General features: G+C 39.7%; 4 protein-coding genes across 4 annotated transcripts; all 4 read right to left on the bottom strand.

Moving 5' to 3' along the window:
- Positions 1-19,413, bottom strand: LOC138403644 (trypsin, alkaline B-like). The gene is made up of 4 exons (XM_069505014.1): positions 19,283-19,413; positions 2,417-2,575; positions 758-885; positions 1-291 (listed from the first exon to the last, which is right to left on the bottom strand). The coding sequence occupies exons 1-4, from the start codon at positions 19,311-19,313 to the stop codon at positions 1-3; spliced, it is 609 nt and encodes a 202-aa protein (XP_069361115.1). The 5' UTR covers positions 19,314-19,413.
- Positions 4,484-15,261, bottom strand: LOC117989956 (trypsin CFT-1-like). The gene is made up of 4 exons (XM_069504784.1): positions 15,213-15,261; positions 14,434-14,602; positions 5,414-5,672; positions 4,484-4,777 (listed from the first exon to the last, which is right to left on the bottom strand). Exons 1-4 carry the CDS (start codon positions 15,259-15,261, stop codon positions 4,484-4,486), a joined length of 771 nt encoding a protein of 256 aa, XP_069360885.1.
- Positions 15,544-18,179, bottom strand: LOC117988350 (trypsin CFT-1-like). Its single transcript, XM_069506322.1, has 4 exons — positions 18,131-18,179; positions 17,332-17,497; positions 16,610-16,868; positions 15,544-15,910 (listed from the first exon to the last, which is right to left on the bottom strand). Exons 1-4 carry the CDS (start codon positions 18,177-18,179, stop codon positions 15,626-15,628), a joined length of 759 nt encoding a protein of 252 aa, XP_069362423.1. The 3' UTR covers positions 15,544-15,625.
- LOC117988338 (uncharacterized) lies at positions 19,323-22,449 on the bottom strand. Its single transcript, XM_069506309.1, has 3 exons — positions 22,433-22,449; positions 20,720-20,774; positions 19,323-20,326 (listed from the first exon to the last, which is right to left on the bottom strand). Exons 2-3 carry the CDS (start codon positions 20,753-20,755, stop codon positions 19,421-19,423), a joined length of 942 nt encoding a protein of 313 aa, XP_069362410.1. The 5' UTR covers positions 20,756-20,774; positions 22,433-22,449; the 3' UTR covers positions 19,323-19,420.
- Between the last annotated feature and the right edge of the window lie 992 nt (positions 22,450-23,441).

Genomic DNA, 23,441 nt, shown 5'->3' with positions numbered 1-23,441 from the left:
TTAAGCATTGCTTCTAATCCAGTTGGTAAAGTGAGCAACCCTAGCGTATACTGTAGGGAATTGTGGATTAGCACAATGCAAACCAAAACTGGTGGCGCCTATGATAACATTATTGTGGATGAGAGGCGAGCCAGAGTCACCCTGGCATGACCCACGTCCCGGAGAGTCCCAAGCGGCGCATATCATCCCTGCAGTAATACGAAAGGCGGGATAAGCATTTTGGCATCTAGGTATGGGTACTGTTCGAATTTGTACATGTCGTAGTTGCTCTGAAGGGTTATGTCCACCAGCCTGCAAAAAAATATCCAGAATTTCAACTAGGTATTTCTATTCTCTAAGTTCAAACAGTTGGTACAGTAATGTTCTATTATGTTAGGTAGGTACCTACCTAGATTATCTGTATGATATTTCAGGGAAAATTTGCCCGCGACTTTGTCCGGGTGGATTTAGGTTGATAAAAATCACGTAAGAATTATTTAACTTTCTGACATAAAAAGTAATCTATGTCACTCTTCATACTGACATAGGCTACTTTTTATCCCGGAAAATCAATGAGGAGATTTTGGAAAACCTAATTCCACACCGACGAAGTCGCGGGCATCAGCTAGTTTATCTATAAAAACCAAACTCACTGAGGTCCATCCCCATCCGATTGCCCAAACAAGTACGTTGTCAGGAACCACTGCATTTTGTCCAATAATGGCTGCAGCTCGTACACCGGTTCCAAACTGGAATGCCGATGTCACTCTCAACAAACCGATGTCATTGTCCATCGTTCCTTGATTATATTGCGGATGTATGAGACGTTGGCCACCATTATGGACTCTGCCGCCGCTGCTGGCATTGGTTGACCCGACTCGAACACGGTGATTGCCACTGGAACTACTATAAATAAGAGAAAATAATGCTTTTATAATGGGGAGTACTCTGAGGAGCTTTTGGACCTCACTCCACCTTGCTTTTTCTACAATCGCACCGCGCGCCATTATAATGCAATTTCACCCTCACCACCTGGGTCTCTGGTGCACTTCTATCGTCCGTTGTGCCAGATTCTTCCTTCCACTATTGATCCCATCGGCAGTTTTCCCATTAGATTACAACATGGGGTTATTCCAGGTGCGGACCAACATACGGACCGGCAACGCATCGGCAGTTCCTCTGGTGCTGCAAATGTTCATAGGCGGCGGTAATACTTAATGACTAGTTAAAGAGTTAAGTAACCACCAATTCCGTACTACAATCGTATTTTATCGACATTTTGCACGATTAATCAAAAACTACTTACTAGATCTCGTTCAAACCAATTTTCGGTGGAAGTTTGCATGGTAATGTACATCATATATTTTTTAGTTTTATCATTCTCTTATTTTAGAAGTAACAGGGGGGGGGGGGCACATTTTACCATTTTGGAAGTGTCTCTCGCGCAAACTATTCAGTTTAGAAAAAAATGCTATTAGAAACCTCAATATCATTTTTGAAGACCTATCCATAGATACCCCACACGTATGGGTTTGATGAAAAAAAAAATTTGAGTTTCAGTTCTAAGTAGGGGGACCCCCAAAATTAATTGTTTTTTTTCTATTTTTGTGTGAAAATCTTAATGCGGTTCACAGAATACATCTACTTACCAAGTTTAACAGTATAGTTCTTATAGTTTCGGAAAAAAGTGGTTGTGACAACCGGACGGACAGACAGACAGACATGACGAATCTATAAGGGTTCCTTTTTTTGCCATTTGGCTACGGAACCCTAAAAAGGACCAAAATTTTAAATTGAGTACCTACTTATTTATAAAAGTCGTAATAGCCTAGTGGTTACGACGTCCGCCTCCTGTTCGGGAAGTTTGGGGTTTAATCTTGAACAAGCACCTCTAACTTTTCGGAGTGTTTTAAGCAATTAAAATATCACTTGCTTTAACGGTGAAAAAACCTGTATGCCTGAGAATTCTCTATAATATTCTCAAAGGTGTGTGAAGTCTGAAAAATCTGCATTCCGCACTTGGCCAGCGTGTTGGACTATGATCAAACCCTTTTCATTCTGAGAGGAGACTGTTGGTTAGTGGTGAGCCGGCGCTGGGTTAATCATGATAATAATATGTATTTACACATACCTATATATTTATAACGAATATCACACGATATATGTCAAGTAAATTGTTAAAATTGCAATTTTCGCTGACAACAAATTCATATTTTTTGGAGAAGGAAAACATCGCAAGGAATCCTGCATGCCTGAGAGTTTGTTCTCGAAAGGTATGTGAATTTGCTAACTGGCACTTAGCCAGTATGTTGGACTATGGCCCTTTTCAATCTAAGAAGATCCGTGTTCGGTACTGAGCTAGCGATGGCTGGAGGATTAAGATGATTTTTCCGACTTTAATATAGGTACATTTTATTTTAATTATCTTACTGAATACAGTGAGCAGCTGTGAGAACAGATCTGTTGTTTATAATGGTACCACCGCAGTTTTGGCGGAATGATATAGTATTTCTTGACCACAAGAGAGCTGCGGAGTATGGGTATGTATTGATGTTGGTTACTGATCCACCAATTATTCTCTCTTGTTGTGGAAATGCTGAAATAAAGAGAAATAAGCGGTCATAATTTTTGTAAGCCCTAGGCACAAAACGGAAACGTTTCTGATACGAGCTTCTAAGCCGTGGAACGCCCTTTCAGTGTCCCTGTTTCTTATCACGTATTTCAAAAAAGAAGTAGGTACAGGTAGGATTGCTTTCTATCAGTTAAGCCTGACTTGCACATGAAAAACAAGTCTTAAAATAGTTTTAGATTCGAGTATAACTTACATCCAAAAACCTTTGCTTTATTCGTAACAGCTAACAAGAAGTCAGTGAAACAAGGTTCAAACATTGTACAACAGGGTTATTTGTGTTTGTAACTTACCAGAAGCAAACGTGAGGTAAACAAGTAAAATTGCAATTTTCTTCATTGTGACAAAACCGTATGGCCACTACTCACTGCAGGAAATGATTTGGACCAGAAGCAGCATGTAATAGTGTTTTTATATTGTTCTAAATAAGGTGATTTACTGTTTTGGATTACTTCAATGGTAGAGTGATTTTCCAAAGATAATTAGACATTAAAAAGATTATGATAAAAATTAATTTACAATGTGACTCCAATATGATATTAGATATACGATTAGTGTTTTAGCGTTTAAACTATCGTGAGTGATTATTACCATAATAAAACTATATAGCGATTAGTGTTAGAAATTTGTGATATCGTCCCTGAAAACTTGATCGCGGTTGTATATTATCGGGATACGAGTAGGTGGTATCCTCAATAGGGTTGTAATAAAATAAAAATAATACCTCTAATACTTATCTTCTTGTATGGAAAACTAGAAAGGTATTGTGTAATACCAGCTTTTATCAATGGATTAATAGAGCCAGCTCGTGCCAGACCATCGTTATTTTATAACAGCTGAAAGTTTATCTGCGTACCTATTGTCCCCAACACTGGGAGGGAGCACATCGTCATTATTTACCTGTTATCTCCCAAAGCCACCATGATCCAAACAAACATCCAAAAAAACATTCCTCCCAGTGTTGGGGACAATACGCAGCTAGAAACTTTCAGCTTTTATAAAATAAGGTGTGGCACGCCCTGGCTCTCTCTCTCTCTCTCTGCAAGAACATTTATCTTCTATGATATAAAAATGAATCACTAAATGTGTTGCTCATCGCAAATCTCGAGAACAGCTGAACCGATTTCGCTAATTCTTTTTTTATAATATTCCTTGAAGTACGACGATGGTTCTTACAGAGAGAAAAATTTAAAAAATATGAATCGACTTTTAGGCGAAACGAAGTTCGCCAGGGCAGCTAGTTCACACATAAAAATTTGAAATTCTAAATTGTCGAATCGCTGTTCAGCTGGCAGGTTAAAGTTTTATACTTAGGTATATTTATCTCGAGAACAGCTGAACCGATTTCGTTAATTCTTTTTTATAATATTCCTTGAAGTACGAGGATGGTTCTTACGGAGAGAAAAATTTAAAAAAATTCTGGAATATGATCGACTGTTAGGCGGTACGAAGTTCGCCGGGGTAGCTAGTTTAAATATATAAAAGGAAAAGGCGACTGACTGACTGACTGATTGACTGACTCACTGATCTATCAACGCACAGCTCAAACTACTGGACGCATCAGGCTGAACTTTGGCATGCAGATAGCCATTATGATGTAGGCATCCGCTAAGAAAGGATTTTTGAAAATTCAACCCCTAAGGGGGTGAAACAGGGGTTTGAAGTTTTTGAAGTCCACGCGGACGAAGTCGCGAGCATAAGCAAGTATTACATAAAAAAACAGAGGGTAACAAAAACAAGTACCTAATAGTAATTTAGTTCGTTATTTTAATGTATACTGCACTGCAGAGATATACTGTAAATTGTATTGATGATAGCGTTAGTAACCATAAAACATTAAGTTAACGTTATCATAAAGCCGTTAATTGTTCTTAACTAAGCATTGTTTTCAATCCAGGTAATAAAACGCGAAACTCTAGCATAAACTCCAGGCCAGCGCGAAGATGCGCATTCACGACCAAAACTAGTGACTCCCACAATCACATTTTTATAAATAAGGCCTGTGCCAGAGTCACCAAAGCATGAACCGCGACCCCCGGCATCCCAGCCAGCACACAGCATGTTTGCAGTGATGGTACTTGTACCTCCGCCGTAGAGAGCTTGACATCTTTCTTGATTGACTGTACGAATTTGAACATGGCGAAGTTGTTCCGACGGGCTTCCAGTTGGCTGAAAATAATTTCATCAATCTAAATAGGTAGGCTATAATAAATAATTATTGACTAATTTTATAGACTATAGTTTTGGATTATAATAATAGCCTTTGACTCAATCTACCATAGGGCGATAATGGCAGTTACGTGTGATAAAATTATAATTTGCCATACAGGACTGAGAGCCTGTGAGTGCCAGACCTTCGTTTCCTTCGTTTGGGCTCTAACAGAATAACTGCATTGTGGTAATGCCATTTTGTATCCATAACATTTTAGCCGAGTTTCTTAGCCTTAACCCTATTTGTTGGCACGACATGTTAGATGTTAAGACATACTTTCTGTAAACGTTTTTTTTAACAGAGATAGCGAGCAAACGAGCAGGCGGGTCACCTGATGTTATACCGCCGCCCATAAACATTTGCAGCACCAGAGGAACTGCCGATGCGTTGCCGGCCTTTTAGGAATCTGTTGGTCCGCCCCTTGAATAACCCCATGTTGTAATCTAGTGGGAACACCGCCGATGGGAGTATATTGTGTGTGGGATGTATATTGTGTTAATATGTGTTTAATTAATAAATAAAACCAATTCTATTCAATTCTAAATGAACGTATATACATTTTCATTCTACTTCTTAGTAATCAATAGACTTACAGTTGTAGCACCCCACCCAAGAGCTATAACGTTTGCATTGTCAGGTATATTTATATTAGGTCCTGAAAGCGCTGCAGCTCGCACAGTGTTACCAAACACGAAGGCTGTTGCTACTCTGACCACTCCAACATCATTATTGTGATTCCTAGTATTATATTGTGGATGGCCGATTACTCGAGCTGCATTGTGCACGTAGCCTCCGCTGTTCGCGTTCGTTGATCCGACGCGAATACGGTAACTATTTGCTACAGGCAGTCTACTGTAAAAGAAGAGAAGCTATATTCATATCCATGAGCAGAAAAAAAACCTAGTTAGCTTTTCGCGTTAGTTGATCCGACGCGAATACGATAACTATTTGCTACAGGCAGTCGACTGTAAAAGAAGAGAAGGTATATTCATATCCATGAGCAGAAAAAAAACCTAGTTAGCTTTTCGGCGTTAGTTGATCCGACGCGAATACGATAACTATTTGCTACAGGCAGTCGACTGTAAAAGAAGAGAAGGTATATTCATATCCATGAGCAGAAAAAAAACCTAGTTAGCTTTTCGCGTTAGTTGATCCGACGCGAATACGATAACTATTTGCTACAGGCAGTCGACTGTAAAAGAAGAGAAGGTATATTCATATCCATGAGCGGAAAAAAAACCTAGTTAGCTTTTCGCGTTAGTTGATCCGACGCGAATACGATAACTATTTGCTACAGGCAGTCGACTGTAAAAGAAGAGCAGGAACATTTATATCCATGAACAGAAAAAAAACCTAGTTAGCTTTTCGCGTTAGTTGATCCGACGCGAATACGATAACTATTTGCTACAGGCAGACTGTAAAAGAAGAGAAAGTATATTCATATCCATGAAAATCCAGAAAAAACCTGGTTAGCTTTGTGGAAATTTAAATAGAAAATTGTACCTATCTGAATTCTAAATTGATGATAAATAATTAACTTACTTTTTGTACTAAAGAAGTTAGTATAGCGCTCTCTCTGATGTTATCCCATACAAATGGTAGAAGCAAAAATCTCAGTGAGCGTTAACCATTTGAGTCATCAACCAATCACAAACATGTTATACAATGAACCAAACGCTCAATTTTGCTCATGCGAGACCAATAATAATTAATCTATGATTTTGCTAATCCGCTGAAACAGGTCGAATCTGTATGATGCAATATGCAGCATGCGAAATGCATTGCCCGCCCTCCCACTGCTAACCATCGGATGCAAATCGGATGTCATATCGGTAACACCTGTGTCAACAGTTTAAGTTACGCCGACGACATGGTCATTCTCAGCCCGTCTATCAAGCGACTTAGGAAGTTGCTTTCAGTCTGTGAGCATTTTGCCAATACTCACGGGCTGAAATATAACGTAACTAAGTCTGAAATGTTAGTGTTTCGAGCAGGCAAGGGTCCGGAGAGGGTACCTGAGGTAATACTAGATGGTTCGGCAGTTCGGGTTGTGACAAAGTTCAAATACTTGGGACATGTTCTTACTGAGCACCTGAAGGATGACTGTAATATTGAGAGAGAAAGGAGGGCACTCTCGATACGCTGTAACATGTTAGCTCGAAGATTTGGCAAATGCAGCAAATCCGTCAAGATTGTACTGTTTAACGCGTATTGCCAGTGCTTCTACACTTGCCAACTTTGGACAAATTTTCTCCAAAAGTATTACACGGCATTGCGCGTGCAGTATAATGATGCTTTTCGCATATTGATGGGTTTGCCTAGATACTGTAGTGCCTCGAGTATGTTTGCCGAATCGAGAGTGCCTGATTTTTATGCGGTAATGAGGAAAAGAGTGGCTGCCTTCTGGGAGAGACTCCGGGCATCTCAGAACAGTATTATACAGATGGTTTGTGACGGAATGCCTAGCAATATTTTTACATATTGGCTATCTGTGCATCGTAATAGTAATAGGAAATAGAAATAGATTTGTTAACAAGGACGCCTGTGAAGAGTTTTTTAACATTCACAGTTAGTTTATAAGTTTGTATGTACATGTAGTTCATTTTACTTTATTTTATTTTAATTTATATAATGGTATATTTTATTTTATGAATAATATGTATACTGGGTTCTTTGCCTTTAATAAAAAACTTTATTATTATTAACCATGCAGGAAAAAGCAGCTACCAGGCAAGCAATACGCACCCGCACCACCACCACGCAGCACCACACAAATCCCAAAACACACTCGACGCACGTTTCGCCCCGACACCGGAGCATCCTCAGCAGATGTAGACCTTGCAATGCACAATTGCAAACACAACACAAACATGTTTGCAAAAAACATTCGAAATTCAATTCGAAAATGTTTTCAAAAATCATTTGAAATTCAATTAGCAAATATAGGTAGATTCCATAGATTAATTAATTATTGGTTTCGCCAGTAGATTCATTTGATTTGTGATTGGTTGGTGCCTCAAAAAGGAAGGTAAAAGTTATTCACAACATGAGATTCTGCAGGATTTTATCACATTAGAAAGAAATGTTTGTTGGAGAGCTAACGAAGGACCAATAATAATTATAAAAATTAGGAAAAAGGGTGTTCAGTTGCTCAGAGTTTCCCAAAATCTACAACTTACAAAACTACCACTTACCGCTTGATTTGGAACGTCCAAAAATCACCAGCACACAAAGGGATGGGCACGGCACAGCACAATTGTCCACCGGTGGGGTAAAACGTGGGATTCGAATGTTTTTGTAGTTGTATTTCTCACGCACGGCGTGGGGAGACGCTCTGTATGTATGTACGACCGTGACGCACGGTGACTTGCAACGGGCAGTTAATGCATCACTAATGACGTGTGATGCGAATATATCAGTGCTATCCACCAATCAGGATAGTCCGGTGTTCGGCGCGAGAGTGGCTTGCATTGCTAGCTGAAAATCCTGAAAAACAACTGGCTTGACTGAACACACCCCCTACCGAAACCATAAAATGGTTTCCTACCAGTGAGGAAAAAAAAATTAAAATAAACATAAAATTAATACAAATAATAATAATAAATAAGTAAGCCCTAAACTAAAATAAAAGAAATATAATAATATTCTAAGTACGAGAATTAGTTAACATGGGGTAGAGGGCTTAACTTGTTGACCGGTCTTTGCAACAGACTCTTTTGTGTGCGTAACGTCACACAACGAACAACGCCATCTGGGCCGGGATGTAGGGCCTCTATTTTGCCCAACGACCACTGACATGGAGGCGCATTCTCATTTTTAATAAGTAATAAGTTAAGATTAATATTTGACGTGAACCACTTTGCACGCTGTTGAAGTGTATTTAAATACTCGCGACTCCATCGCTTCCAAAATAACTTCAAAGTTTTTTGAAGATATTGCCAGCGAGACAATCCGCTGATCGGCTCAAGTTCAAGAGAATATTCCGGCACGGCCGTTAGACTTTTACCGATAAGGAAATATCCGACTGACAACATATTAAAGTCACTTGTGGTAAAGAGACATAAATATAGCGAAATAAGTATAGCTTTGACTTTACAGAATACGATAGTTAGTTCTGGAAAAGTCAAGAATTTGTCTATTAACCTGGTGAAAGGCAAGAGCGCTATCCCAGGTTGCAACAGAGGCAGTTTGGTTTTGAAACGAACCCTGCATTTAATTAATCCGGATCTGATTAGGCTACGAGCCAATAATATCCAAAAGTTTTCCGCGATTAAACCTTGGAGCGCGCGTGGTCCGGCATGTAAATAATTTTTATGACAATATTCAATTAACAATTTTGTGAACAAACTGTCTTTTGGTAAGAGACGAGGATGTTTCGCGTTATACTGTAGCTCAGAGTAGGTGATACGACCCCCTACCCTGAGAAAGCCCCTGGAATCAAGAAAAGGCGAAAGCTTTTTTAGTGAAGGAATAACTTTAACGTTTCTTGATAAGCGATCGAGTTCGTCTGAGAAATTAACCTCTTGTACCAATCGAATCAGTGAGTCCTGAGCTGTATTCAATTCTTCAGTGGTCAAACATTTAGATTGAATAGAAGAGCGTATTCTATTGCGCCATCTCAGAATCCACGCAACGGATCTTTGTAATTTAGAATAAGACGAAAATCGATTCAATAGTCGTTCGCAAAATTCTCTTTTTGATTCGTTATTGTCATTTAATTGTTCAGAGAATAAATTCTGTAAAGGTTTCAATTCAGGAGGTTCAACTTCCTTTTCCTGAATATAAACTGAGATGGGCCAATCAGTCGGGGGCTGATACAACCACGCAGCGCCCTCTAGCCACCGAAAACGTTCGGAGACTAGTTGAGTTGGAGAAACTCCACGCGAACAACAATCTGCTAAATTGTTCTCGCTGCTAACATGATGCCAACTATGAGAAGGTACGACCTCCGTGACTTGTGCAACACGGTTGCACACAAACGTTTTTAATTTATAGGCGTCCGTATTAAGCCATGACAACACGATTGTTGAGTCGGTTAAGCATGTTATTCTATTAATTTTGACCCGAGTCAGATTATCCTGCACGAACTTTAACAACTTGCTAAGTAGAACAGCTCCCATGAGCTCTAATCGGGGAATAGTCATAGGTTTAACCGGCGCCACTTTAGACTTAGCGGTCACTAAGCGAACCTTAACTTTGCCTCGCTCATCATTCGAAACGACGTAAATGCATGCGGCGTAACCGCGCGATGACGCATCGCAAAAACCTACTAACTCGCATTCAGTTTGTCCAGGCAGTAGCATGTGGCGCTCGATAGGTATGTCCGCTAGGCGCGGGAGTTCCGAAGTGAAAGTTGACCACCGGTTACCTATCTCGCGCGGTAATGGTTCATCCCATCCGATACCTAACTTCCATAAATCCTGCATAATTAATTTAGCCAGGAACGTGCAAGGTGTAAGGAACCCGACGGGGTCGTAAATAGACGCTAATAATTTTAGGACCGATCGTTTGGTCAAAACTGGGTCTGTTTTATTTATGGCGAAAACGAAGTTGTCGGACTTAGGCGTCCAAGTTAAGCCGAGCACCTTAATGGTACATTCGTTTCCGTCTTTCATAAAGGTCAAAGGGCATTCCCTATGATCCGAAGGAATTCGATTCAATAGTTCCGAGCTGTTACTTGTCCACTTTTTCAATAAAAACCGACCGCTTTCAAATATACCTATAAGTTGGTCTTGAATCGTACAAGCCTCCTCGTAGGTATTACAAGAATATAAGACGTCATCCATATAAACCCCTTCTCTGATCAGTTGCGCGGCGAGCGGGAAACGTTCCTCTTCGTCGCGAGCTAGCTGAATCAACGTACGTATCGCGAGAAAAGGTGAACAGCTAAGTCCGTAGGTGACGGTTTTTAATTCAAATAATTTAATCGGTTCAGTGGGCGATGACCTGTATAAAATATGTTGGTAGCACCGGTCGCTTTCCTTTAGGTTCGTACGCACCTGAGCGGCGCGGCGCGGCGCTTCAGTGAGCTTCACGTCGCGGCACAGAGCTTCAAAATATCATTTCTATCATTTTGTATGGCGCATATCGCACTAGAGCGGCGCGGCGCGGCGCTTCACCGCGCGTTGCCGCGCGGCACGGCTGGAGAGAATATTTTGAAGCGCAGCGAAGCGACGCGCAGTGCAGTGACGCTAGTGCGACATACCCAGCGGCGCGGCACGGCGCTTCGCGCTCGTACGCGAACGGGTATAAAAGTGACGCGCAAGTGACGCGAGGTGCCGCGTACTGAAGTTGTAGTGCGGTAGGCACCGTCGAGCGGCCTGAGGTGACGCGTTCTGCAGTCGGACTGAAGCGCCGCGCCGCGCCGCTCAGGTGCGTACGAACCTTTAGTCGTATCGCTCGGTACATTTTACAAACGTCACAGACGAGGCAATAATTGAAAAGACGAAAGTTGATAATGATAGCCGAAATATCACGATAAAGGTTCGGCCCAGTTAACAATATATCATTAATCGCCACATTATTTTTAGTGCAACTGGCCCCGTCAAACACCACACGGAGGGGCGTTGAGGTGGAACTCGGTCTTAAAATACTATGATGAGGAATTATACATTTACTAGGAGACGCTCCTACATATAACTCCATGTGATCTAAACGCTCGTATTCACGCATAAAATCTGCGTACGCTTGCTGCAACACCGGAGTACGTGATAGCTTACGTTCTGTATACAGTAACCGACGCTCCGCGATGGAATATGACTCACCGAGTTCCGGGTGACCGGGCACGCGTGGCAAAGGTACGACATAACGCCCGTTCGATTCCCGCGTGTGTTCTTTAACAAAAATATCCTCGGCCAGTTGGTCGAGAGGGTTTATGGACGGTGTGCACGGCACCTCCTCGATTGTCCAAAATGCACGTAACGCTTGGTCTAGTGACTCACCCTCTGACACCGACAAACAATAATTTTGAGACTTTTCCCGGTTATCTTTTTTATCGATTACAAGTTTCCCACTGATCACAGAACCGAATACCGTATCGATTACGCTAGGTATCTCGGAATTAATAAACAACGGTTTATTTGTTACAATTTGCGACACTATGTCGTTACCTAAAAGTATATCAACCCGCGATTTTTTATAAAATTGCGGGTCCGCTAAGTTGAATTTATCGTAATGACGAATAACTTCGCGCGGGAACAAAACATTAGGCATATCACCAGCGACTTTAGTTACGACTACCATGTTTAACGTAAACTTAGGACAGTCCTGATGCCGCGGTTTTATGGTACACGTTACCATACCTTGGTTTTTAATGAATTCCCCGCCAAGGCCGGAGATCGAAAAAGGACACTTTTGACGCGGGAGTCCCAAACGTTGGGCACACTCGACGGTAATAAAGGACGTCTGCGCCCCGGAGTCAATGACTCCTCTGCAGTCTTGATATTGTCCGCTAAAATCGAGAATGTGGGTCCGCGTCGTTCCTAGTACCACGCCGTATTCGCTAAGAGAACACAGCGCATCTTGCGCTGGCACCGAGTCACTCACGGAGTGAGACGACGACACGAGCGCTTGCTGCCCATACGATGAGCTGGGCTGCGCGGGTGGGGTTGACGGCACGGCCGAGGTGCCCACAGAGACCGCGCTACCCTGGTCTTTGTGAAGTAGGTAATGGTGATGACCAGTACATACCCCACAGGTCATAGAACTAGTACAGATCTGGTCGTGCTTTTTTAGGCAATTTACACATAGTCTTAAAGCCTTGACACGGTCAATTCGCTCCTCGACTGGCAACTTCCTAAAAACGTCACACCTATATATCATGTGCCCCAAATTGCAATGCGGGCAGACTAATCTATTTTTATTATCTTCAGACTTATTAATCCGGGAGGTAGTCAGAACCGATTTTGACGTTTGTCGAAAATTCGAGTTTTGATTGCCTTTGTTATAACCTGGTTTGGCTTTAGACTGCGTATTTGTATTATCAGAAGTACTGGGAAACACGTGATCCAGAACTTTAATTTGCTTATTAACAAAGTCAATTAATTCGCTGAATTTCGGAATAGATTTCTGATCCCTACTTTCTTCAAATAACTTTTTTGTATGAAGATCAAGGCCACGCAAAGCTAAATGACACATTAAATAATCATCTAAGTTTTCAATTCGAAGCGCTTGAATCGCTTTTAGCGAATGATCAAACGTTTCCACAAATAAAGTAAGATTCGCACTTGTATCCTTATGCAAAGGAGTGAAATTTAACATTTTGTCGAGATACCTATCCGTAAGCGCCCTATTGTCCTGATATTTTTCCAACAAGCTTTGCCACACTAGTGGGTAATTAGCTGCGGTGATAGGTAGCTTCTTAACGAGGTTAAGTGCATTGCCTTTTACACACGAAAGCAAATAATGAAATTTATCGATTTCTGTAAAGTCTCGGCTATGTACGAGCGAATGAAAAGTATCATAAAATGTTGTCCAATTCTCTAATTCGCCATCAAACTCGAATAATGTTAACTTTGGAAGCGACGGTTTCGTTAATTCACTTTTTTCTGACATACCGCCTTTTTCTTTCGCTTGATATTTACGCGCCAGCAAACTACAACTCTCATATAAACTTTCAAAGGCATCTAATTGCGATGTAGTTAACTTAATACCAGGCTTTAATTGCATATCAATTTCCAAAATTTCCATAATCGTATTTTCGAATTTAGTTCGAACACTATCTAATTCCGAGAACTGAGCTAGAAAGCTTTGCATCTTATTCGAATCATCTCTAATATTTTTCGAATAATCATATAGTTTTTGTGCTTTCGTAAATAGGTAATCTCGTTTAAAATGCAATGTTTTCAACTTTAATTCAAGTTTCTCTGTCTGAGTGGGTTCGGCCATGTTTGTTATTTACCGGTCCGACACCTCGCACACAAAAGAATCTTATGGTTGTTTCTAGCAATAATAATTACGAATTATTGATTAACTAGTGAAATATACGTAAAATAATATAATTATTAATATTTTAGCATAGAAATAAATATATTTTACGTAAATAATAGAATAAATAAGATAAATATTTAGAACTTTCAAGGTTATTTCAATGTTATCACTGGTTTTTTATGAAAATATATAACTTAATCCGGCTCGGAGGCCAGAAATGTTGGAGAGCTAACGAAGGACCAATAATAATTATAAAAATTAGGAAAAAGGGTGTTCAGTTGCTCAGAGTTTCCCAAAATCTACAACTTACAAAACTACCACTTACCGCTTGATTTGGAACGTCCAAAAATCACCAGCACACAAAGGGATGGGCACGGCACAGCACAATTGTCCACCGGTGGGGTAAAACGTGGGATTCGAATGTTTTTGTAGTTGTATTTCTCACGCACGGCGTGGGGAGACGCTCTGTATGTATGTACGACCGTGACGCACGGTGACTTGCAACGGGCAGTTAATGCATCACTAATGACGTGTGATGCGAATATATCAGTGCTATCCACCAATCAGGATAGTCCGGTGTTCGGCGCGAGAGTGGCTTGCATTGCTAGCTGAAAATCCTGAAAAACAACTGGCTTGACTGAACAATGTTATCATATTATTAGGTAAGTATAAGTTATTTTCTTACAACCAACAATGAGCAGCCGAGAGCATAGATCTGATGTTTATAATAGTACCACCGCAGCTTTGTCGGAAGTTTATATTATTTTGAGTGGCAAGAAGAACTGCAGCAAACGGATACGTGTTTATATTGGTTATTGATCCACCAATTATCCTTTCCTGCAGCTGAGCAAGCGCTAAAATAATTTACAAAATGAAATACAGTACCTCCCTACCTATAAATCGTTTTTTTTAATAAAGTTAATGCTATCTCATTTAGGTATATATTTAACTAGCTTATGCCCGCTACTTCTTCGGCGTGGACGTACAAACCTCCTTAGGGGTTGAATTTGCATAAATTGTTTCTTAGCGGATGTCTACGTCATAATACTTACCTTGCTATCTGCATGCCCAGTACGACCCGTCCAGCAGTTTGAGCTGCGCGTTGATAGATCATCAGTCAGTCAGTCACCTTTTTTTCATAATATAATATTTAGATGCATAATAGTCTTATTTTATTTTATTTTACAAGGATATAGGTATGCGCAAAATCCATCCATACTAATCCATACATAATATTGTAAATTAATGTGAAAGTGTCTGTCTGCTAGCTTTTCACGGCCCAACAGTTTAACTTATAACTATTAATTACGTTAGTACATATACTTAGTAATTCAAATGTGTATTTAATTATACGTCATATTAGGTTTAGAGATAACAATAATACAATACAATATGATGATATATTATGATGGGCTTGAAGTATTATCTACATTTTTCTATCTAATTAATAACGAAGTGACTTACATGCAACAGTTGTAAAGCAAATCCCGAGTAAGAGAAAGAGTGTCTTCATTGTTTCGTATTTTATTTGTGTTATGAGACAAGTTAATTTATTTATTTATATGAGCTTGATGAATACTTAATATCAAAGATTAGATAGATAAACCTATCGAAATATTGATGCAAGAATTATTTAATCCAATAATTATTGAATGTAAATTATGTTGAAGGGAAACGCCCCGATTTTAACCGAACAGACAAACAAACAGTCGATAAGAAAGCGGGTTAATTAAAACATATTAAAATATATAAATTATTCTTTAATTTACATCAAAAGACAAATAATTATTATAAACAATACAGAAGTTAGTTGTACAGTAGCCCATTGGCTAATACAGAATAATGAATCAATGTTAAATTATGTAGACAATCTGTTGTTAAGCATTCGTTTGAATCCAGGGGATAAACCGAGAAACTCTTGCGTAGACGGCAGGGTAGCGCGCAGATGCACATTCACGACCAAAACTGGTAACGCCCACGACCACGCTGCCGCCGTGGACAAGACCTGTACCAGAGTCACCGAAGCATGAGCCCCGACCACTCATGCCAGCACATAACATGTTAGGAGTGATCGTACTTCCACCATACGCATTTTGGCAAGTAACTTGATTAACTGTGCGAATTTGAACGTGACGAAGTTGTTCTGATGGACTTCCAAACGGCTAAAAAATAGATTAAAATGTGATATACTGTTAAGTTACATATTTTAAATACAATTATTTAAAGTAACGGGTTCTTAAGGTTATAATATAATACAGCATTGAATAGAATTAAAATCCTCAGAAAGGCAAGAATGATAAATTTGTTAGTTAGTACGTTAGATGACTAAGTATGGTACATCAAGACGCACGGAGTGCGTCAAGCCAAGATCCGATTTAGCATGCAGTTTGTATATTTCCACGTTCACTTTCCGTAAGACTGTACATATGAATAATTTACGTGTAATTAATATTATGTTTATTTTTTATACGAGAGTGACTCTCTGGGTGTTTTCTGATTTTAAAGAGCTTATTTATGAGCTTCCGAGACGGTCAAGCGGCTTGATGTCAAGCACGTATATTTGTTTTGCGTGATCAAGCTGCTTAATGTGAGCTTGATGCGCCCGTCAAGGGGCCTGATCAAGCAAAAGGCACTTTTCTCATACTTACCTCGAACACTGTCCGAACGTCGCGTCAAGCATAATTAATATAAAATCGCATGAATCACGCGTTAAGCACGTAGGCGTAGGTACCTAAATGCTCGACTCAAGTATCAAGCAAACTTTGTAAACGGTCAAAATGCTCAACGTCAATCCTTTTGACTGTCTCGGAAGCTCTTTAGAGACTTTTATCTTATATTATATATGTTTTTAATTTACTTACAGTTGTGTTTCCCCATCCGATAGCCATAACGTTTGTATTGTCATGGATATTAACATTGGCTCCAATGAGAGCTCCAGCCCGCACGCTGTTCCCAAACCGGAAAGCACTTGTTACTCTGACCAAGCCGACGTCATTGTCGTGGTTCCAAGTATTATAGTGCGGGTGACTGATGAGTTGGGCGACGTTATGTACCGAACCACCGCTGTTGGCTCTGGTAGAACCAACGCGAATACGGTGACGATTTGCGGCTAGATGACGTCTGTAAATCATGAATTTATTACCACTATTGAACAGAATGTAAGCTACGAACACATTGATTAAAGAAATTATAGGTCACATCTACATACTCATTACTATAGAAAAAATATTTGTAAGAATATTATAAATTTGGATGTTCGTTATTTTTCACTAATGTCAGAACCATGTGGCTGGGAAAGGAGGTAGCTTATACCCTGAATTAACACTAGGCTACTTTTCATCTCGGAAATGAAATGAATTGAAATGAGTTTATTTATTTCATGTAGGACAGACAGCTTGTACCATTTATATGTCAAGACTCTACCACCGGTTTGAAAAACAGATTCTGCCGAGAAGATCTGGCAAGAAACTCAGCAGTTACTCTTTTTTCAAAATGAAAGAGCTCCTGTGGGATTCTTAAAAAACCTACATCCACGTGGTTGAAGATGACGGCATTATCTAGTCAATAATAAATTTTGACTAACATCCAACAATGAGTAGCCGAGAGGATGGATCTATTGTTTATAATTGTACCACCGCAAACTTGACGGAAGTTATTACTTGACGAGTAAAGCAGAGCCGCAGCGAACGGATAGGTATTAATATTGGTCACCGATCCACCAATAATCCTTTCTTGCTGTTGCGGGAGCGCTGAAATGACATAAATCAGCATTTTTTATATTAAAAAGTTTTATTTCCTTAGATCTCTCCATCTATATAAATATCAGGTTCTCAGACACTTTTTATATTCGAACGGTTTATATCTCACAGAGCTACCTAAGTTTAAAACATACTCCTCCTACATCAATGGTTTCTCTACAATGTCCTTTTATTAACCGACTTCCAAAAAGGTGCTCTCAACTCGGCCCGTTTTTTATGTATCTATGTATATCGATTATTTCGAGGTTTCTCGAAATTTACAGGTTACTGCTCTCCTAAGTTATCAAGATTCAGGAAGTGTTCATTGTGAATTAATATTGTAGGTACTAAGCAACAACTTTATGCTTGGACTCCAAGTCCTAACTCCTTAACCCTGATGATGCAGGATACAGCACTCAAAAACTATAGTGATTCAGGAACTGCGAATGGTGCAATATTAATATTTTAGGTACCAAGCATAGACTACATCATTGAATTTTGGATCCCAACTCCTCAATCCTGATGCTGCTGATACTGAACTCCTAAGCTGTAGGGATTCGGGAACTTCTGATGGTGAGTTGATATTTTAGGTTTTTTTTTAAATATTATAAAAAGGTATAAAAGACAAGCTTTATAAAAACTTACAAGCAGCCCTAGTAAGGCAAATTGCCAATAGAACAATTATTGTCTTCATGATCTCACGTTGATGTACACATAACTTCCAACTAATCTGGTTTTATATATATAAGCCATGAAGGTATTATATCAACTTCACGTAAGTGTGTGAGCTTATTTTTATCACAATGATTAAGATAATTAGTATAAACCTCATGTAAAATAATAAAGTAATTTATTATGTTGAATATTTATCAAATAAAGTGGAACAAGATAAAGGTCTAATACATAGATTAATTTATTGGTCTCGCTATGTTCTAATACTTAAATCCAACAAGTCCTCTTGAAAATAATATCACAGACGGATATAATTATTCTATCAGGCCTTCAGGACAAAAGGCGTGTGAATAAAATAGAGTGTGCCGTTTTACAGAAGGAGCAAAAATGTGAAAAAATCAAAACTAGCTGATAAATAAATAAATATAAAATTAAAACTACTAGCTACTAGCTAATATACCTACCTAATTGCAACATGTCTCTTTCTAGGTAAATATTAGATCTAAACCAAGTTAAGGTGAACGCACACTTATCCGGGCCGAACACGTCGAACGAATCGAAGTCAAGGAGGCCTCGCACACATACCCGCACCAGAAGAATCGACCGCGCCGAAAGAATCGACCGAGTCGAAGAAATCGAAAGAAGAAATAGTGCTCGCTCGCGCGTTGCTGTCTTACGCAACTGATAGAGTACGAGCACATCGATCGAGTCGATCGCATAAACATCTGTGACGTCATCCGAATTTTTGTAGGATTTCTAAGGTTCTTGCAGATCCAGACGATTCGACACGGAGAAGTATGCGCGTTTGCATGAGATTTCATAAGGTGATCGCACACTTATCCGAGCCGAACGCGTCGAAAGAGTCGAACGAGTGTGCGTTCACCTTTAACCAGAATTCTAAAGTTTGTTTCGTTCGATTCGTTCGACGCGTTCGGCTCGGATAAGTGTGCGTTCATCTTTATGATGAAAGCCTGATCTATCAACGCACCGATCTCCTCGTTCAAACTACTGGACGGACCGGGCTGAAATAAGTATTACATATTATGCCTTAAGCAGTCAAATAAAAACAACAGGTTATGGATAAAGGATTTTAATTTTATTAAACAAAATTTTATAGCATGGCACCTTTTTTTAGCTCATCAGTCAGATAGGTCATTAACAAAGTTTCATCACTAGAACTGGTAATCCTGCCGCCGCCGCCGCCGCTGCATTCGTCTTGGCCGACTCTGCATTTGTTGAGCAACCTGAACAGAATGTACGCATTCAAAGTGGTGTAAGCATTATAATTTTTTTATCTGAGTTTTTACTGGTTGATGCGCTGGGTATTCTGGAGCCGCCGCTGCCAGTTAATGGATTTTGGCCAGGCTGGTTACCAGGCGGAGCTTCAAAGCAGTCAGCTTTGCAAGGAGCATTCCATAAACAAGGCGGCGGTGGTTTCCAGTGTACGCAGCCCGGTCTAGTACACGGTTGATCCTTAACTCCAGTTTGTTTTACCTTATTTGATCGACCACTTGACCCAATAACTACATCGCTTGGCGCTAATTCTTTGGTTTCAAATCTATCAAGAATTGTATTATAGGTTTCCTCGTCAAATATCAACATTGGATTTACATTATCTGGTGATTGTTTGCAACTACACGAACACTTACACTGTATAGTGGTCGTTTCTGTGGTCATTGCAGCCTTTGGCATGCAAATATGGTTTTTGTATGCAGGACGTTCGACAGTACTACTTATTAGCATTGGACACTTACAGCACTGCCCATTCTTGTCGTTTGAAGAGTGTGGAACGATGCCTTTAAGTTCACACACTATGAATCTCTTGCCAGTGCCAGATTCAGCGGTGGAATCCGCTAATCCTCCTGAAGCACCTCCTTGAGCTCTGTAATGTGCCGCTAGAGGTGCTGGGTCTGCTAGCCCGCGAGCTCGCGCTAGTTGACTCGGTGCACACAAGGGGTCCGGCATAACTAGACACGATGGCTCTCCGCCACAACCGGTACGCCGACAATCATGTTGAAGACCATTACGCTTTATACAATGACAACTATAATACATAATTCCACCACGTAGCTCGCGGCTCTTTGTCCTCTTGAGGTGATTCTCTTTTGTTTCCTTTTTTTCTCTACCACTCTCTTCCGCTCTAGCATCTGTATCAGCAGATCTCTCTTTCTGTAAAGAAAAACTAACCGTCATTATGTGCTTCTTTATAGCCCTGTCCGCCGTGAATACGTGATTGATATATTACCCGTATAGCTACGTGATGGTGAACGACACAGTTTCAACTACCACTGTGACATGAGGTCGAAATCACTAAAACGCGAAACGTAGGTCTTCCCAGGTGGCGGGCGTCTCACGCACGGCGGACATGGCGGCGGACACGGCCTCGTGCTGCAAGGGCCCGCCCGACATAAATATCGGATAGACCCCTGCTGGAAGTATTGACAGTCCTGCAGGCCGTTTCGCTTAAATGCAGAGCGCGGAAGACACTGCAACTGAACAATATTACGCCTATAAAACCTTGCCTTTCTTACAAAGCTTACAAACATCAGAATATGAACTTACTGGTGGCCCGCAGTCCTCATATTTGTAGCAAACCATAGGTCCACATGGGGAACACCTGTAAATAATATCGTCGAATATTTATTTGAAGATATTTAGGTACCTATATAAACTACAATATAACAGCTCATAAACAAACAAAATTATACATACATTGTTCTAGTATTTCAATTTAGCAAACTTTAAACGGAAAGAAGAGAGAGGTTTTGTATTTTTCTTCTTTTTTTATCGATTTTGTTAATATAATTTATAAATATCTGTGAAGTATCACTTGAAAATTTTGAATTTCATAACAAAATTTTTTCAATTTTTATCACTCAAAGGTCATGTGTACGCGTTGTGATCAAAAATTCTTCTGGTCATTTTGTTCTCATTTTGATTGAAAAAACTTGATTCTCATATTTTAAAAAACTATTCTTGCATGCCAGATTTTTTGATTAGACAAAAAGTTTCACTTTATTCTTAGCCAGAGTTCATATTATATTTTTCCAGAAGTATGTTACATACATAATATGTTATTGTTACATAGTTGATAGTTATATGTAAATTGTAGTATAGCTTCTTTGTAATGTATATTCCAGTGAGCTTAGAAATAACATATTACATCATTGGTACCTATATTTTATGAGAGCTGTAGATAGTGAGAGGCTCAGTGAGATCAGTAAGTTGAGGGTGATAACTGATAAAATATATGCACATCGTCCAATTTGCTCATGATATCAGCTCTTTTCTGTTTTTTATTTCAGTGCAGGTTAGCGTGGTTCTTAATTTCATGAGCTATCGCCTCATGTCGCATATATTACATAGAGGTTCCGCGTGTGGATTCTCGCAATGCTTGAGACATGCCATGTTTGCTGGTCCACACAATGGGGCAGGTAGCACCTGACATAAAGGAGAACTTTGGCAGCCACTTCTACGACAGTCATACTGCAATCCATTACGACGCAGACAGTAACAATCTGTGTATAGAATACTGCCCCTCAGTTCACGACTTTTGCAAGTTTTCAAAGGGGCGCAAGGCTCACAGAATTTCATATTGAAAATGAAAATGTTTCCTTTTAACTTATTATGTAGTCCGAAAAAATTTGCACTGATATTTAGGTATTTACACTGAAATTTAGGTAAGCAGTACTTAATTTCACAAAAATTTTGATAAGAATGAAAAAAAACTCGAATAAAATATAATTTGGCAATTTTAGTTGGTCATGACCCGGCATATTTATTCGTTTTATAAAAAACGACAGGTAATCTAGGCATACTAAACAGCTTTTATTTTGTGAGATTGCTGACTAGTGTTCAGTGAAAGGTATTCCGAACCAGTGGTAGATGCATCTGAGAATTCAAAAATACTTGTAAAGGTTGAATAAAAAATATTATTATTTATTTATTTTATTTAGTATATCGTAGTTACCTATTGATAAACGACTAAAATATTATGTTATAAAAAATGCGAAAGTGTGTTTGTTTGTTGGTTTATTGATGGGTCCTTCAATTGCGTCGCAACTCGCACGCGGCAATGGATCGACGTGATTTTTTGCATGGTTTTAGGTAAAGACCTGGAAAGTGGCATAGGCTCCTTTTTTCCCAGAAAATCAAAGAGTTTCCACGGGATGTTAAGTAACTTAATCTACGCGATCCAAGTCACGCGCATCAGTTAAAAAGAAAAGTAAAAGAAATAACTTTACGGATATGCTAACCCTCTCGCTGTGAACGCACCTTATGGTGATCTGGTGTGTCAATAGCTATTTCTGTCACACTGGCTGACCAAAAAAGTAAATTACAAAATTGGAATACATTATGTTCTCGATTTAAACCTTAGAAAGTCGATTTGTAGAACACAATTTGCAGATACAGTCAGTACAATCAAATCCTCCAAGTGATTCACATATTATTATAAAACACAAAAAAATCTAGCAGCCTTATTTTGCAATAGACCGTAAGATTACCGTTGAATATAATCGTCTTTATCTATCGTTGATACTACACAAGTATACTCCTTCTGCAAAATGTAAGTATTTTATAACTTTTGTAATTATTATTGTAGCTAGTTATGGTAGGCTAGAAGAAAATCCTTTGTACCTCTTCTTGTGTGCTTCTTTTCCGCTGCTGGTTTCCGCTGACCATTCAAGTCGGCGAAGATTTGAACGTGGATTTCTTTTGGTTTACATGGCCAAATGCCTATTCTTGATTGCTCATGTGTTTTTTTTGTTTACCAGGTGTGGACCCTGTGGACCCTGCGGACCCTGTGGTGGATGCTGCGGACCGAGCTGCGGGCCATGCTGCCCTAGCATCACCATATATACCTGCTGTACGAAGATTTGCTAACATCGCCGCGCCGCTGGAAGGCGGCAATCGCCGGCATGGCATCTGCGGTGGCTTCCATAGTGTCTCAGCATAATGTTTAATATGTCAATAGATTTTGTGAATAAAAGTTAAAAAGATCTTTTTGTCTTTCCGTCAGTAGGTTTTCCATGATAAAACTAGGGCCGAAACCCACTTCGCGGCACATTGCGCGTTTGAAAATGCGCGACGTGGGTCTTGGCACTAGACTTTTCTTTCTATGAAATACCAGGATTGTTTTATTCGTGGGGTGGGTCCAGGAGACCTGCCCACGTTGTTTTTGTTGCTGCTTTTACGGAAGATGTATACACACGTTTGGGATAAATTCTCATAAAGACAGACGCTCCATGGATGTAGGAAATATAATTCTTCTTTCCATTTCCGA

Source organism: Maniola hyperantus, chromosome 2, assembly GCF_902806685.2.
Source record: "Maniola hyperantus chromosome 2, iAphHyp1.2, whole genome shotgun sequence".
In the NCBI taxonomy this organism is placed as follows: domain Eukaryota; kingdom Metazoa; phylum Arthropoda; class Insecta; order Lepidoptera; family Nymphalidae; genus Maniola; species Maniola hyperantus.
Note: the sequence above shows the minus strand (reverse complement) of the source record. Positions and strands in the feature narration are given on the sequence as shown.

What these genes read in the sequence shown, in the direction of transcription:
- LOC138403644 (XM_069505014.1), bottom strand. Translation starts at nt 19,313, where the DNA reads ATGACCTATCTGACTGATGAGCTAAAAAAAG. An exon ending in TGTTCTCACAGCTGCTCACT is followed by an intron (nt 886 to 2,416) that starts GTATTCAGTAAG and finishes TCTTATTTATAG; the next exon opens with TAGTTCCAGTGGCAATCACC. An exon ending in AACGATGGACAATGACATCG is followed by an intron (nt 292 to 757) that starts GTTTGTTGAGAG and finishes ATTTTTTTGCAG; the next exon opens with GCTGGTGGACATAACCCTTC.
- LOC117988350 (XM_069506322.1), bottom strand. Translation starts at nt 18,179, where the DNA reads ATGAAGACAATAATTGTTCTATTGGCAATTTGCCTTACTAGGGCTGCT. An exon ending in TTGCCTTACTAGGGCTGCTT is followed by an intron (nt 17,498 to 18,130) that starts GTAAGTTTTTAT and finishes ATGTCATTTCAG; the next exon opens with CGCTCCCGCAACAGCAAGAA. An exon ending in TCGGCTACTCATTGTTGGAT is followed by an intron (nt 16,869 to 17,331) that starts GTTAGTCAAAAT and finishes CATGATTTACAG; the next exon opens with ACGTCATCTAGCCGCAAATC.
- LOC117988338 (XM_069506309.1), bottom strand. Translation starts at nt 20,755, where the DNA reads ATGGTTTGCTACAAATATGAGGACTGCGGGCCACCA. An exon ending in ATGAGGACTGCGGGCCACCA is followed by an intron (nt 20,327 to 20,719) that starts GTAAGTTCATAT and finishes TTTTCTTTACAG; the next exon opens with AAAGAGAGATCTGCTGATAC.
- LOC117989956 (XM_069504784.1), bottom strand. Translation starts at nt 15,261, where the DNA reads ATGAAGACACTCTTTCTCTTACTCGGGATTTGCTTTACAACTGTTGCA. An exon ending in TTGCTTTACAACTGTTGCAT is followed by an intron (nt 14,603 to 15,212) that starts GTAAGTCACTTC and finishes AAATTATTTTAG; the next exon opens with CGCTTGCTCAGCTGCAGGAA. An exon ending in TCGGCTGCTCATTGTTGGTT is followed by an intron (nt 5,673 to 14,433) that starts GTAAGAAAATAA and finishes CTTCTTTTACAG; the next exon opens with TAGACTGCCTGTAGCAAATA.